Source organism: Lampetra fluviatilis, chromosome 70, assembly GCF_964198595.1.
Source record: "Lampetra fluviatilis chromosome 70, kcLamFluv1.1, whole genome shotgun sequence".
Classification (NCBI taxonomy): Eukaryota; Metazoa; Chordata; class Hyperoartia; order Petromyzontiformes; family Petromyzontidae; genus Lampetra; species Lampetra fluviatilis.
Window position 1 is genome coordinate 877,475 of NC_136344.1, and position 17,061 is coordinate 894,535.

Here is a 17,061-nt window from a genome sequence, read left to right on the forward strand (position 1 = left end):
TACAGCCTACCCCCGCACGCCCGAATCACGCACCACGCCGGCCCCTTTGATACGATCGTCGCCACGTGAACGACCTTTGCGTAGAAACGCGCTCGGTAAATGCGCACGCGGTCGATCGCACGCGGGCACGCGGGCACGGGCGGATCCTATCGATGATAATATTCGCCGCGTTAATGCACCCCCCCCCCCCCGTACAAACACGCACGGGGCAGAGGTCGCAACCGGGTACCCTCCGATACCAGTACCCTACCCGATACCCGGCTACCCGTACCCGGCCGGGTAGCCGTTTGCGACCCTGGTGCGGCCGGGTACGGGTTGGCCGTGAGTCACATGGTGAGTCACCGTTTGTCACTCATTTCCCAACGTCTTGTCTCTTCTCACAATTCAAGTTCCTAGAATCAACCCACCCGCGCCTGCAACGTGGCTTCATCCCAGAGGTCGCAATCAGGTACCCGATACCCGTACCCTACCCGTACCCGGCCCGGGTACGAGTACGGGTAGGGTAGGGTACGGGTATCCGTTTGCGACCCTGGTGCGGCCGGGTACGGGTAGGCCGTGAGTCACTGGTGAGTCACCGTTTGTCACTCATTTCGGGTAGGGTACGGGTAGGGAACGGCTACAGTCACACACACGCTTACCCACTCACTCACCCACTCACTCACCCACTTACTCACCCACTCACCCACCCACTCACCCAAACACTCACCCACTCACTCACCCACTCACCCACTTACCCACTCACTCACCCACTTACTCACCTACTTACTCACCCACTTACTCACCTACTTACTCACCCACCCACTCACCGACTTACCCACCCACAAACTCACCCACCCACTCACTCACACACCCACACACCAACCCACACACTCACCCACACGCTCACCCACCCACTCATCCACCCACACACTCACCCACTCACTTACCCACTCATCCACGCACTCACTCACCCTGCCGTGGCATTGCTGAACTGCTCAACGCAAAACGCCCCTTGCGTTGCGAGGGTCACCGTCTCACGAATGACTGAGGCTAGGGGCTGTTTGTGTGCTGGGAGAGGCATCTAGCGGTGATCATTTGAAACTCTACACCCCGCCCTTTCAAGTGGTAAGAGTTGCATTCATGGGCGGTTCGTGGTTGCATCCACCCACCCACTCAGTCACTCATACACTCACCCACTCACCCACACACTCAGTCACACACTCACTCACCCACACACTCACCCACACACTCAGACACACACTCACTCACCCACCCACTCACCCACTTACCCACACACTCACCCACTTACCCACCCACTCACCCACTCATCCACCCACCCACTCAAACACTCACCCACACACTCACCCACCCACCTACTTACCCACTCACCCACCCACACACCCACTCACTCACCCACTCACTCACCCACCCCCACACACTCACCCACTCATCCACCCACTCACCCACCCACTCATCCACCCACTCACCCACCCACTCACCCACTTACTCACCCACTTACCCACACACTCACCCACCCACTCATTCACCCACCCACTCATCCACCCACCCACTCACCTACCCACACACTCACCCACTCATCCACCCACCCACTTATCCACCCACTCACCCACCCACTTACTCACCCACCCACTTACTCACCCACTCACTTATTCACCCACTCATCCACTCACCCACCCACTCACCCACCAGCCACTCACTTACTCACCCACCCACTCACTTACTCACCCACTCACTCACTCATCCACCCACTCACCCACTCACCCACCCTGCCATGGCATTGACAGTCACTACAGATGCATCACCACCTGTGCCCCCTACTGTGCTAACTCGCTGCGTTTTATCCACCCGGCGCTCCGCTCGTTGTTGTGAGCGTCGCTCCTCTGCCCTCCGCTGTTGCTGCTGGAGGGGCGGCTGCCTCCAACTGCACAGTAGCCTCACTGTGCACCTAGCCTGGCACTGCCCAGTAGCAGCGTCCTTCACGAGCCTCCTCCACAGAGGCCGATCTTGACGCTGGTTACCGGTCATCGGGAAGTTAACATCAGCTCCACATCCTCCTGTACCACATCACTCCATCTCTTCTCTAGCCCGTGTCACTCACTCACCTACTCACTCACTCACCCACTTACTCACCCACCAACTCACCCACCCACCCACTCACTCGCCCACCCACTCACTCACCCACCCACCAACTCATCCACCCACACACTCACCCACCTATTCACACACTCACCCACTCTCCCACCCACCAACTCATCCACCCACCCACCAACTCATCCACCCACACACTCACCCACCAACTCACTCGTGTTTCGTTCAAAACGTCGTGATTTTATTTGATCTCGACGCGACTTTACAAAAGAACCACAGAGTATGTCAAGAAGGACTTGGGAGCGACATTCACGGTTCTGGGGCAGTCCCTGCAACATTATTCTGTCTTTTCTTGGATTTTCTGTTTGCACTCAGTCACATATTCACTTTAAGATGTTTCCTTGTTCATGTTTTTGTTTTGTTGTTTGTTGCGGTTGCACCCGATTCAAGAGCCGAATGGCTCACAGGGCTACACCAAATACTTGAACTTGAAAGTTGAACTGCTCCTCGAGGCGCGTCTCATGCATGCGATGCCATCAGCCAGCGAAGCGTTGGCGGTGTTCCCAGCGTCCCAACAGGGACTGGCACGGTGACTGAGTGAGTGAGTGTGTGGGTTGGTGAGTGGGTGAATGTGTGGGTTGGTGAGTGGGTGAATGTGTGGGTTGGTGAGTGGGTGAATGAGTGAGTGTGTGGGTTGGTGAGTGGGTGTGTGGGTTGGTGAGTGGGTGAATGTGTGGGTTGGTGAGTGTGTGGGTTGGTGAGTGGGTGTGTGGGTTGGTGAGTGGGTGAATGTGTGGGTTGGTGAGTGGGTGAATGTGTGGGTTGGTGAGTGGGTGAATGAGTGGGTGTGTGGGTTGGTGAGTGGGTGGGTGGGTTGGTGAGTGGGTGAATGTGTGGGTTGGTGAGTGGGTGAATGAGTGAGTGTGTGGGTTGGTGAGTGGGTGAATGAGTGGGTGTGTGGGTTGGTGAGTGGGTGGGTGGGTTGGTGAGTGGGTGGGTGGGTTGGTGAGTGGGTGACTTAGTGAGTGGGTTGGTGAGTGGGTGAATGAGTGAGTGGGTGAATGAGTGAGTGGGTTGGTGAGTGGGTGAGTGAGTGGGTGGGTGACTGGGTGACTGAGTGATTGACTGAGTGAGTGACTGAGTGACAGTGACTGGGTGAGTGACTGGGTGAGTGACTGAGTGAGCCACCTGGCTCAGCGTCACAACGGGGACTGGCCCCACCCCCCCCCAGCGAGTCGCCTGGCTCACGTGGCACTGCCCGAGCCACAATGTGGGGAGTGTTTGGAGTTCGTTCAATTTTATTTGATCAATAATCGTCGACCAACTGCTGGATGAAGGCCATCCAAAGAGTGAGTGACTGAGTGTGTGAGTGAGTGTGTGGGTTGGTGCGTGGGTGTGTGGGTTGGTGAGTGGGTGTGTGGGTTGGTGAGTGGGTGAATGAGTGAGTAGGTTGGTGACTGGGTGTGTGACTGACTGAGTGGGTGGGTGACTGGGTGAATGGGTGACTGACTGACTGGGTGAGTGACAGTGACTGAGTGAGTGACTGAGTGGGTGAGTGACTGGGTGACTGAGTGAGATAGTGAGTGAGTGACGGAGTGGGTGAATGGGTGAGTGACTGGGTGAGTGACTGAGTGACTGAGATGGTGACTGAGTGAGTGACTGGGTGAGCGACTGAGTGACTGACTGACTGATTGACTGAGTGGGTGACTGAGTGAGCGAGCTCCGCTCATGTAGATTTCTGTTTGCGCTGCTTCTTCTCCTGCTTGCGCTGCTGCTGCTGCTGCTGCCGCTTCCTCTGCCCTCCGCCCTTGCGCCCTCCCCTCCCAGCTGCCCTCAGCGCCACGATCTCCTGCACCTTGCGCTTAGCATAGCTGCCAGGGGCACACACACACACACAGACACAGAGACAAAGATCCCCCGTGTAGCCCCAGCAGATTGTCGGGGCAAGTGCTGGTAGTAGCAGCAGCAGCACTTGTATACACACACACAGAGACAAAGATCCCCCGTGTAGCCCCAGCAGATTGTCGGGGCAAGTGCTGTTAGTAGCGAGCAGCACTTGCACACATGTAGTGCAGTGCCAACCCCTACAGGAGAGGGTGTGTGTGTGTGGGTGTCGTCGAGGGATGAGGTTACTCTAAGGCTGTGGCAACTCCGGTTGACCCGGGAAGGACACGTGACCGGTCACGTCTACGAAGAGGGGCTGGCAGAGGTCGCAACCGAGTACCCGATACCCGTACCCTACCCGATACCCGGCCGGGTACAGGTAGGGTACGGATACGGCCGGGTACGGGTACCCGTTTGCGACCCTGGTGCGGCCGGGTACGGGTAAGGAATCAAAACCCGTTTGCGACCTCTGGGGGCTGGCCACCGTCACCTGGTTGGAACCCAGATCCTTCTAGAGGATTCTGGAAGAGGATACGAGACGGGTTTGCCCCAGGAGATTCCTGGGGGGTTTGCAGTTCATCTGGGAAGAAACGCTTCGTCGAGGATCTACGTTCGACGGGTCTCCAACACGTAGACCTGGAGCTGTAGTAGCAGTTAAGTTGGAAGTAGTGCAGCTACTAGCCTGGTGATTTAAAGCTTTCGTGACTGCAGGGATTCATCTTCTTGGTTCTTTCGGTAAAGTCATCACGTAGAAGGGAAATAATACAAATAAAACATTACATAATACAATAATCTTCTAGGTTCTTTCGGTAAAGTCACGTAGAAGGGAAATAATACAAATAAAACATAACAAAATAATTATCACGACGTTTCGGCCACAACGCAAGCAGCCGTCCTCAGGTGAAGAACAGGTCTGTCGGAAAGGCAGCATCTGAACGAGACGCTGTCTTTCCGACAGACCTGTTCTTATGATAGAGACGCTGTCTTTCCGACAGACCTGTTCTTCTGAATGAGACGCTGTCTTTCCGACAGACCTGTTCTTCACCTGAGGACGGCTGCTTGCGTTGTGGCCGAAACGTCGTGAGAATTGTATTTTATAATGTTTGATTTTTATTATTTTATTATTTCCCTTCTACGTGACTTTACCGAAAGCACCAAGAAGATGAATCCCTGCAGTCACGAAAGCTTTTAATCGAAATAAAATACAATTCTCACAATTGTATTTTATTATGTTTGAGAATTGTATTTTATTATGTTTTATTTTTGTATTTTATGATGTTATATTATTATTTATTTTATTATTTCCCTTCTACGTGACTTTACCGAAAGCACCAAGAAGATGAATCCCTGCAGTCACGAAAGCTTTTAATCGAAATAAAATACAATTCTCACAATTGTATTTTATTATGTTTGAGAATTGTATTTTATTATGTTTTATTTTTGTATTTTATGATGTTATGTTATTATTTATTTTATTATTTCCCTTCTACGTGACTTTACCGAAAGAACCAAGAAGCTACTAGCCTGGTGGTCACGACCACAGGTTGTCATTCTGTTGAGGGGAAAGTTACCCGCCCCCCCCCCCCCCCCCCGAGTGTTGGACTTGAATAAATGTGTTGGACTCAAAGTCTACGTCGTCTGTGACTCAATTGAACCCAATACACACACACACAGATCCCCCGTATAGCCTTAACGGGCTGTAGGGGCAAGTGCTGTTTCATAGCGAGTAGCAGCAGCAGCGGCGATGAAGGCCACTGGCACTGTGGCACACACGAGGGGGTGGGTGGTGAGCACCATCACCACCACCACCACCACCGTCACCACCACCACCACCACCACCGTCACCACCACCACCGTCACCACCACCGTCACTACCACCACCACCACCGTCACCACCGGCCTCCCCACCTGCGCAGCGTGGCGTCCGCCAGCAGCTCCTCCACCAGCGTGCGCTTGCGCTGGCGACGCGGGACCCTCGCGTGGAAGAAGTCGATCGGGTTGTCCACCACCCGTGCCAGCTGGGGGGGGGGGGTGGGACACGGAGGGGAGGAGGGGGTGGGACACGGATGGGGGGGTGGGACACGGATGGGGGGGTGGGACACGGAGGGGGGGGGTGGGACACGGGGGTGGTGACCAACGCAAACACGGTTCACGGTTAAAAAAAAAAAGTAAAAAAATAAGTTTTTCCACTGCCTCATCAGAACCAGGCCAGCACGGTTTGCAAGCGGTGGTGTTTTTCCACTGCCTCATCAGAACCAGGCCAGCACGGTTTGCAAGCGGTGGTGTTTTTCCACTGCCCCAAATAGAACCAGGCCAGCACGGTTTGCAAGCGGGTGGTGTTTTTCCACTGCCCCAAATAGAACCAGGCCATGTGTGTGTTTAACCACTACACAAAGATCACACAAAGATCCCCCGTATAGCCTTAACAGACTGTAGGGGCAAGTGCTGTTAGCGAGCACCTATGAAGGCCGGAACGGCACACGAGGGGGTGGGTGGCCAGCACCACGCCCGACCGCCTTTGTCTCCCCAGTGGCGATGTTTACGCACCGCACCAGGTACTCATTTGAGGCCAAGTCGACCTAGGGGAGGCCCAGGACCGGTTCAGATAATCGTCACTGGTGTTTGCCGTGAGCGGGAATCGAACCCGGGTCGCCGGGTTCGTAGCGCAGCGCGCTAACCACTACACTACCGTTCCCCCTAACCACTACAAAGACAAAGATCCCCCATTTAGCCTTAACAGACTGTAGGGGCAAGTGCTGTTAGCGAGCACCTATAAAGGCCTGCACGGCACACGAGGGGGTGGGTGGCCAGCACCACGCCCGGCCGCCTTTGTCTCCCTAGCGGCGATGTTTTCACATCGCACCAGGTACTCATGAGGCTGAGTCGACCTAGGGGAGGCCCAGGACCGGTTTAGATAATCGTCACTGGGTGTTGGCCGTGAGCGGGAATCGAACCCAGGTCGCCAGGTTCGTAGCGCAGCGCGCTAACCGCTACACCACCGCTCCCCACTACACACACACAGACACACACAGACATGGACACACACACAGACACACACAGACACACACAGACACACACACAGACACACACACACACAGTCATACACAGACACACACACAGTCACACACAGACACACACACACAGTCACAGACACACACAGTTACACACACACACACAGACACACACACACAGTCACACACAGTCACACACACACACACAGTCACACACAGTCACACACACACACACAGTCACACTCACACCCACACACAGACACACAGACACAGTCGCACGCTCGCCCTGCCGAGTTCACCTGGAAGTGAGTGGGCGCGCCCTCGCGGTCGGCCTTCTTGTAGAAGCGTTTGGCGTCCGCTGCCCCGCGCAGACGGAGAGCCGTGAAGCCCTGCGCCACCTCGGGTGTCACCTCCGGCGCCGTCATGCCGAACCAGCCGGCGCCCGCCGTTGCCTGGCGCAGCTCCTGCGAGGAGGGAGGGGAGCGGGGCGTAGTATAGTATCGTAATTCATCTTCTTGGTGGTGTTTTTCCACTGCCGCATCAGAACCAGGCCAGCACGGTTTGCAAGCGGTGGTGTTTTTCCACTGCTGCATCAGAACCAGGCCAGCACGGTTTGCAAGCGGTGGTGTTTTTCCACTGCCCCAAATAGAACCAGGCCAGCACGGTTACAAGCGGTGGTGTTTTTCCACTGCCGCATCAGAACCAGGCCAGCACGGTTTACAAGCGGTGGTGTTTTTCCACTGCCGCATCAGAACCAGGCCAGCACGGTTTACAAGCGGGTGGTGTTTTTCCACTGCCGCATCAGAACCAGGCCAGCACGGTTTACAAGCGGGTGGTGTTTTTCCACTGCCGCATCAGAACCAGGCCAGCACGGTTTGCAAGCGGTGGTGTTTTTCCACTGCTGCATCAGAACCAGGCCAGCACGGTTTGCAAGCGGTGGTGTTTTTCCACTGCTGCATCAGAACCAGGCCAGCACGGTTACAAGCGGTGGTGTTTTTCCACTGCCGCATCAGAACCAGGCCAGCACGGTTTACAAGCGGGTGGTGTTTTTCCACTGCCGCATCAGAACCAGGCCAGCACGGTTTGCAAGCGGTGGTGTTTTTCCACTGCCGCATCAGAACCAGGCCAGCACGGTTTGCAAGCGGTGGTGTTTTTCCACTGCCGCATCAGAACCAGGCCAGCACGGTTACAAGCGGTGGTGTTTTTCCACTGCCGCATCAGAACCAGGCCAGCACGGTTTACAAGCGGGTGGTGTTTTTCCACTGCCGCATCAGAACCAGGCCAGCACGGTTACAAGCGGTGGTGTTTTTCCACTGCCGCATCAGAACCAGGCCAGCACGGTTTGCAAGCGGTGGTGTTTTTCCACTGCCGCATCAGAACCAGGCCAGCACGGTTTACAAGCGGGTGGTGTTTTTCCACTGCCGCATCAGAACCAGGCCAGCACGGTTTGCAAGCGGTGGTGTTTTTCCACTGCCGCATCAGAACCAGGCCAGCACGGTTTGCAATCGGTGGTGTTTTTCCACTGCCGCATCAGAACCAGGCCAGCACGGTTTGCAATCGGTGGTGTTTTTCCACTGCCGCAAATAGTCGCGTGACTTTACCGAAAGAACCAAGAAGATGAATCCCTGCAGTCACGAAAGAAGCTTTAAATCGAAATTTAGTATCGTGATTGTATAGTGAATACTCTGAGGTTTTTTTCGGTAAAGTCACCATGTAGGTAAAACATTTAAATTAATAAAAGTTAAATAAAACAAATTTAAAAAATCACGACGTTTCGGAGGCAACACAAGCCTCCGTCTTCAGGTGGAACCGTCACAGCCACGACAGAAAGAACCAAGAAGATGAGTGGGGCGTAGTTGGGGTGCACACGCAAACCTACAACAACAACAACAACCGCCATTCACCACTAAGTGGCGGTGACGTCACCACGACGCTTGTGCCAGGCCATACCTACATACACACGTACACCTACACGCATACCTGCATACACACGTGTGTGTAGGTGTGGCACCTGGGTCTGCCCCGTGACCTCCTGTCAGCGGGCGTTCGACACTTCACGTGGCCTCAGGGTGCACATGGCCTGGCACAAGCGTCGTGGTGACGTCACCGCCACTTAGTGGCGAATGGCGGTTGTTGTTGTGTAGGTGTGTGTGTGACTGTGTGTATGTGTGTATGTGTATGTGTGTAACTGTATATATGTGTGTATGTGTGTGTGTGTGTATATATGTATGTGTATATATGTGTGTATGTGTGTATGTGTGCGTGTATATGTGTATATGTGTGTATGTGTGTGTGTGTGTATATATGTATGTATATATGTGTGTATGTGTATATGTGTATATGTGTATATGTGTGCGTGTGTGCGTGTGCGCGTGTGCGCGTGTGCGCGTGTGCGCGTGTGCGCGTGTGCGCGCGTGTGCGCGTGTGCGCGTGTGCGCGTGTGCGTGTGTGCGCGTGTGCGCGTGTGCGCGTGTGCGTGTGTGCGTGTGCGTGTGTGCGTGTGTGCGTGTGTGCGTGTGCGTGTGTATGTGTGCGTGTGTGCGTGTGCGTGTGTGCGTGTGTGCGCGTGTGTATGTGTGTATGTGTGCGTGTGTGCGTGTGTGCGTGTGCTCACCCTCCGCTTCTTCTTCGCTTGCCGCTCCCCGGCCGCCATCGGCAGCGACGGACGCTTCTCCACTCCGCCGGCCAAGATGCTGTGAGACAACAACTGCAGGGACAGCGAGCCTCGGTCAGGCTCAGTGTGGCTCAGTCTGGCTCCTATTCAACCCTGTGGGAGCCTCAGTCTGGCTCAGTGAGACTTCCACTGAACCCTGTGGGAGCCTGAGTCTGGCTCAGTGAGACTCCTACTGAACCCTGTGGGTGCCTCAGTCTGGCTCCTACTGAACCCTGTGGGAGCCTGAGTCTGGCTCAGTGAGACTCCTACTGAACCCTGTGGGTGCCTCAGTCTGGCTCCTACTGAACCCTGTGGGAGCCTCAGTCTGGCTCAGTGAGACTCCTACTGAACCCTGTGGGTGCCTCAGTCTGGGTCCTACTGAACCCTGTAGGAGCCTCAGTCTGGCTCAGTGAGACTCCTACTGAACCCTGTGGGAGCCTTAGTCTGGCTCAGTGAGACTCCTACTAAACCCTGTGGGAGCCTCAGTCTGGCTCAGTCGGGCTCAGTCTGGCTCCTACTGAACCCTGTGGGAGCCTGAGTCTGGCTCAGTGAGACTCCTACTGAACCCTGTGGGAGCCTCAGTCTGGCTCAGTCTGGCTCCTACTGAACCCTGTGGGAGCCTCAGTCTGGCTCAGTCTGGCTCCTACTGAACCCTGTGGGAGCCTCAGTCTGGCTCAGTGAGCCTCCTACTGAACCCTGGGAAGGCGAGCCCAAAGTAGCCTGGGGCTTACAGCTTCCCACACCTCACCGCCACGCTCCCACGCCCCCTTCATTCTTTTGTTCAGAAGAAGAGCCACTCCCTGTTGTTTGGCAGTCTCCTGCCCCGAGTGGAGGACTGTCCACCCCTCATGGTGGCAGGAGCCAGAGCCGGTCCACCGGACCTCCTGAATGCCACAGAGATCCAGGCGGTACCGGTCCAGCTCCCGACAGAGGAGTGGCAGCCTCTCCTCCGCAGTGAGCGTTCGAACATTCCACGTGGCCATCCGCAATGGTTTTTCGTTGTTTCTGGAGGAGCCCCGAGGGTGAAGATTCAATCTTCTGGCTCCGCCAAATGGGGTTTGGCCAGGAGACGTCATAAAAGCCTGACCCCCCGGGACCTCTGGCACAAGCTTGTTAATTATATTTTTCCCTCGTGGTTTAGCGGTAATTAATTGAAGGTGGAGGGGTTACCAGCCCCTCGCACCCGTCCAGAGCCCCCGTTTAGCCACTGTGGTGGTCACAGACGCCATGAGGGGAGAGGCCAATGGGCATTGGTCCTCCCCACACAGCAATGTCCACGACAGTGTTGCCCGTCCGGCACCGCGAGACAGAAACACACACACACACAGACACAGACACACACACAGACACACACACAGAAACACACACACACAGACACACACACAGACACACACACAGACACACACACACAGAGACACACATAGACACACACACACATAGACACACACACACAACAACCGCCATTTGCCACTAAGTGGCGGTGACGTCACCACGACGCTTGTGCCAGGCCAAGTGCACCTTGAGGCCACGTGAAGTGTCGAACGCCCGCTGGCAGGTTACGGGGCAGACCCAACAGGTGCCACGGGTCGACTGACCGAGATGACCGAGATGACTGGCTGATGCACCACCTTTGCCCCCTACTGTACCAACTTGCTGTGCTTTAGCCACCCGGCGCTCCGCTCGTTGTTGTGAGCGTCGCTCCTCCGCCCTCCGTTGTTGTTGGAGGGCGACTGCCTCCAACTGCCCAGTAGCGTCCTTCACGAGCCTCCGCCACTGAGGCCGATCTTGACACCGCTGGTACCAGTCATCGGCAAGTCCACTCAGCTCCAAGTCCTCCTGTATCACATCACTCCATCTCCTCTCTAGCCTGTGCCGCGCCCGTTTAGCCCCCTCGATCCGGCCGAACAAAAGCTGTTTAGGCATGCGGTGGCTGGGCATGCGGGCTACGTGACCCAGCCAACGCAGCCTTGCCTGCCGGAGGAGCTCACCGATGGGACTTTGCCCAGATCTTTCAAGGATTTGTGAGCTCCTCACACAATCCAGCCTGGTTAAACCCAGGATGGATCGTAGGCAGGCCAGCCTAAATGTTTCCAACCGGCGAAGATGCTCCATTAAGGGGGTCCACGTTTCGCAAGCGTAGAGAAGGGAGGGAATGACCGTGGCCGAGAAGACCTGAAGCTTCGTGCGGAGCGACAGACCAGGTAGCTTCCACACAGTGTTACGCAACCGATGAAAAGATATTGCCGCTTGACTGATTCGGAGTGAGACCTTTGCTGTTAAACTGGAGCCGGTCATAAGCACACTGCCCAGGTGTGGGAAACTCTCCACTCTCTCCACAACTTCCCCATCACCGATTGGGAGTTGTGGGGGTGGAGTGTCCAATGGTACAAAATATCCAGGCAGGTGCTTAGTTTTGGTGGGGCTGATGGTAAGGCCCCATCTCTTAGTGGCACGCTCCAGTCTCAGCAGCAGCGTCTCCAACTCCTCTTCTGAATGAGCAGCTATTACCAAATCATCGGCATACATAACGTGGTTGACCAATAGGGAGCCATCCCTTGATCGCACCCGGGCATCGATCATTCTTCCATTGTATCTGTACCAAATGGAAATTCCCCCGGTACAGCTATTGAAGGCTTCACGAACTACTTAGTCGAAATAGATGTTAAATAATGTGGGAGCCAGAGGACATCCCTGTCGCACCCCAAGGTGTACAGGGAAAGGCTCCGACTCCCGGCCACGTAGTTTTACCCGGGCCCGCTCACCATCATGAAGGTCCTTAATGATCGTGAGCAGAGGGTCAGGGACTCCGAAAGCACGAAGAACAACCCAGAGCCCAGTCCTACTGATGGTATCATAGGCCTTGACCAGGTCAATAAAGCAGAGATGCAGGTCTTGTTGGAATTCCCTACACCTCTGCTGTAGCAGACGGACAGAAAATATGGCATCTGTGCAGGACCGCCCTTTCCTGAAACCGCATTGGGGCTCCGCAAGCCTCTCCTCAGCGTGCCTGGCAAGGCGATGTTGAATAATCCTTGCCAGGACCTTTCCCGGCACACACACACAGACACACACAGACACACACACACAGACACACACACACAGACACACACACACAGACACACACACACAGACACACACACACAGACACACACACAGACACACACACAGACACACACAGACACACACACACACACAGAGACACTCACCGAGTCTGTGAGTGCCGGGCCCAGTCTGTGTTGGCTGTAGGCTGCCCCCAGGTAGGATCCTCCATACTTCAACAGCTCCACGCCAGGGTCCAGGCTACGAACAGACACAGACACAGATCCCCGTGTCGCCTGTGACAGACTGTCGCTGCTCATAGTGAGAAGCACCTCCTCCTCCTCCCCCTCCACCCTCCCTCCCCCCTCCCTCCCCCCCTCCTCTCCCCCTCCCCCCCCTCACCTCTGCCCTCATCCCCCCTCCTCCCCCCCCTCCTCTCCCCTTCCCCCCCTCCCTCCCCTCCCCCCCCTCACCTCTGCTCCTCCCCCCCCGTCCTGCTCCTCCCCCCCCGTCCTCCCCCTCCCCCCCCCCTCCTCTCCCCCTCCCCCCCCCCCTCCTCTCCCCCTCCCCCCCCCTCCTCTCCCCCTCCCCCCCCTCCTCCCCCTCCCCCCCCTCACCTCTGCTCCTCCCCCCCCTCACCTCCCTCCTCCCCCCCCTCCTCTCCCCCTCCTCCCCCCTCCCCCCCCTCACCTCTGCTCCTTGACCTTCTTCTTCTTCTGCTTCATGCCCGTGCTCATGAAGGCCGCCCTCTCCCTCAGCAGCCTCCTCACCTCCTCCTCCGCCCCCCTCTGCCCCCCCACCCCCTCCCCCTCCTCCTCGGTGACGTCACCGCCGACGACGATGACGTCACCGCCACGGCCGCCATGGCCGGGCGTGCGGTCGATGACGAACGTCGCTCGTTCCGCGTCGACAAGCTCCTCATGGCGGCCGTCGTCGGCGGTGGGGGCGGGAACTCCGGCCTCCGATGAGGTGAGGCCCACGTCGTCATCGTCGTCGTTATCATCGTTATCATCATCGTCGTCGTAATCATCATCGTCGTCGTCATCGTCGCCCAGCAGTTTCAAGCCCTTGGCCTTCTTCCGCGTCCCGACCTTCGGCCGCGATGTCTTCCTCTGCACCTCCTCATCACCATCATCATCGTCATCATCATCGTCGTTATCATCATCGTCGTCGTCACCGTCGTCATCACCGTCGTCATCACCGTCGTCATCGTCGTCGCCCTTGACCTTCAAACTCTTGACCTTCCGCGTCCCGACCTTCGGCCCCGATGTCTTCATTTGCACCTCCTCCACCCCCTCACCATCATCACCATCATCACCATCATCATTACCATCATCGTCGTCATCGTCACTCTTGACCTTCAAACTCTTGACCTTCCACGTCCCGACCTTCGGCCGCGATGTCTTCATCTGCACCTCCTCCACCCCCTCACCATCATCACCATCATCACCATCATCACCATCATCATCATCGTCGTCATCACCATCACCATCATCATCGTCATCACCATCATCGTCGTCGTCATCATCGTCACCCTTGACCTTCAAACTCTTGACCTTCCACGTCCCGACCTTTGGCCGCGATGTCTTCATCTGCACCTCCTCCACCCCCTCACCATCATCACCGTCATCACCGTCATCATCGTCATCATCGTCATCACCATCATCGTCATCACCATCGTCGTCACCGTCGTCATCATCGTCACGGGCTTCGAGGGGCTCCGATGGCTTCGTCCTCGCTGGGAGTTTCTTGGCTTTGAGCTTTGCCGCCATCTTGCTGCTCACCCCCCTGCTCACCCCCCTGTTCACCCCCCTGCTCACCACCCTGCTCACCACCCTGCTCACCACCTTGCTCACCACCCTGCTCACCACCCTGCTCACCTCCCTGCTCACCACCCTGCTCACCTCCCTGCTCACCTCCCTCACCTCCACCGCTTCCAAAGCAGCTCGGTCGGCACGGGGGGACGACTGCGGTGAGTGGAACGATGGGGGGGGGGGGCAGGAGAGGGGCATTAACTGGTGTACCCATCTCCCACTCGCTCGCCCGTCCACTAGCTCACCCGTCCACTCACTCACTCGTCCACTCACTCACCCGCTCGCTCACTCACTCACTCACTCGCCCACTCACTCACTCGTTCAATCACTCACTCACTCGTCCACTCACTCACTCACTCGTCCACCCACTCACTCATCCACCCACTCACTCACTCGCTCATCCACCCACCCACTCACTCGCTCATCCACCCACCCACTCACTCGCTCATCCACCCACTCACTCACTCGCTCATCCACCCACTCACTCATTCACCCACTCACTCATCCATCCACCCACTCACTCATCCACCCACTCACTCATCCACCCACTCACTCACTCACTCATCCACCCACTCACTCATCCACCCACTCACTCACTCGCTCATTCACCCACTCACTCATCCACCCACTCACTCACTCATCCACCCACCCACTCACTCGCTCATTCACCCACTCACTCATCCACCCACTCACTCATCCATCCACCCACCCACTCACTCGCTCATCCATCCATCCACCCACTCGCTCATTCACCCACCCACTCACTCGCTCATTCACCCACTCACTCATCCATCCACCCACTCACTCGCTCATTCACCCACTCACTCATCCACCCACTCACCCACTCACTCATCCACTCACTCATCCACCCACTCACTCATCCACTCACTCATTCATCCACTACACACTACACTCTTACATACTACACATTTTACACTACACACTTTACTATACACTACACTATACACTACACTATACACTACACTATACAGTACACTACACACTACACTATACTACACACTACACTATACACTACTACATTATGCACTACACTACACTATACACTACTACACAATACACTACACTATACACTACACACGCACTACACTACTATACACTACACACACTATACACACTACATTACTATACACTACACTACACACTACTACACACTACACTATACTATACACTACTACATTATGCACTACACACTACACTATACACTACTACACAATACACTACACTATACACTACACACGCACTACACTACTATACACTACACACACTATACACTACTATACACTACACTATACACTACACACTACACTACTACATTATGCACTACACTACACAATTATACAATACACTATACACTACACTATTATACAATACACTACACTATACACTACACACGCACTACACTACTATACACTACACACACTATACACACTACATTACTATACACACTACACTACACACTACTATACACTACACACTACAATACACTACTATACACACACAGTGCAAGCACATACAATACACGTACAGTACGCACTGTCAGCACTGTACACACTACGTACAGTACACGTCGCTTGCACTGTACGTACAGTACGCACGCGCACAAAAATCACCGAATTCACGCTCTCGACTCGCCTTGTGGCGAGACGGCGTCTCCGCCGCCACGACTCCAACTTCGCCTCCAACTCCAACTCCTCCTGCTGCTGCCGCTCCGTCTCCTCCTCCTGCTCCATCTCCTCCTGCCGCTCCATCTCCACGCGACTGCGCGCGCGTGACCACCATGGCGCTCGACCCGCGTGGGGAGATCAACAGCGCCGCCACCACCACCAACAACAACACCACCACCACCACCAAGGCTACCACCACCACCACCAACAGCACCACCACCAACAACACCACCAACAACAAGGCTACCACCACCACCAACAGCACCACCAACAACACCAACAACACCAACACGCGGCACCACCACCACGTGCGAGGCTGTTGGGCAGGCGGTGATTTCACTTTCTTCCGGTGGCGACGTCACTTCCGTCCTCGCCCGGTCGTGAACCCTCACGCCGCCGTGACGTCACGTCTCCAGCTTCCGGTCGAGAGGAGTGCGCGATGACGTCACTTTCGCCCCCCTTTTCCACCCCCCTACCCCCCCCCCCGTGACCCCCCCGTGACCCCCGCATGCCCCCCCCCCTCCACCACGGCGTCAACTTTTTTAATTGCCGCTGCGTGACGTCACGTCACCACTTCCGTTTTCCTATCTACGCGTCACTTCCGTCCTATCCCCCACCATCACTTGACGACCGCCGCCGTTACCATGACGCCAGTGTCGTATTGCCGCTGCGTGACGTCACGCCCCCACTTCCGTTTCCCCAGTAAACGTCATTTCCGCCTTACCCCCCCCACCACTGCCCATGACAACAATGGCTGACGCCGTTGCTATGACGTAAACATTTTTGATTGCCTTGCTACGTGACGTCACGTACCTACTTCCGTTATCCCGCCATCGTCACTTCCGTTCTGCCTCCCGAGACAAGTCGCCGTTGGTCCCCTGGCGGCC

At 55.8% G+C, this 17,061-nt stretch overlaps 1 protein-coding gene across 1 annotated transcript; it reads right to left on the minus strand.

Annotated features, from left to right (window-relative positions):
• Window positions 1-2,307: 2,307 nt before the first annotated feature.
• On the minus strand, window positions 2,308-16,621 carry DNTTIP2 (deoxynucleotidyltransferase terminal interacting protein 2). The gene is made up of 7 exons (XM_078883390.1): window positions 16,143-16,621; window positions 13,366-14,642; window positions 12,843-12,936; window positions 9,598-9,690; window positions 7,283-7,447; window positions 5,881-5,990; window positions 2,308-3,959 (listed from the first exon to the last, which is right to left on the minus strand). The coding sequence occupies exons 1-7, from the start codon at window positions 16,287-16,289 to the stop codon at window positions 3,815-3,817; spliced, it is 2,031 nt and encodes a 676-aa protein (XP_078739516.1). The 5' UTR covers window positions 16,290-16,621; the 3' UTR covers window positions 2,308-3,814.
• Window positions 16,622-17,061: the final 440 nt, after the last annotated feature.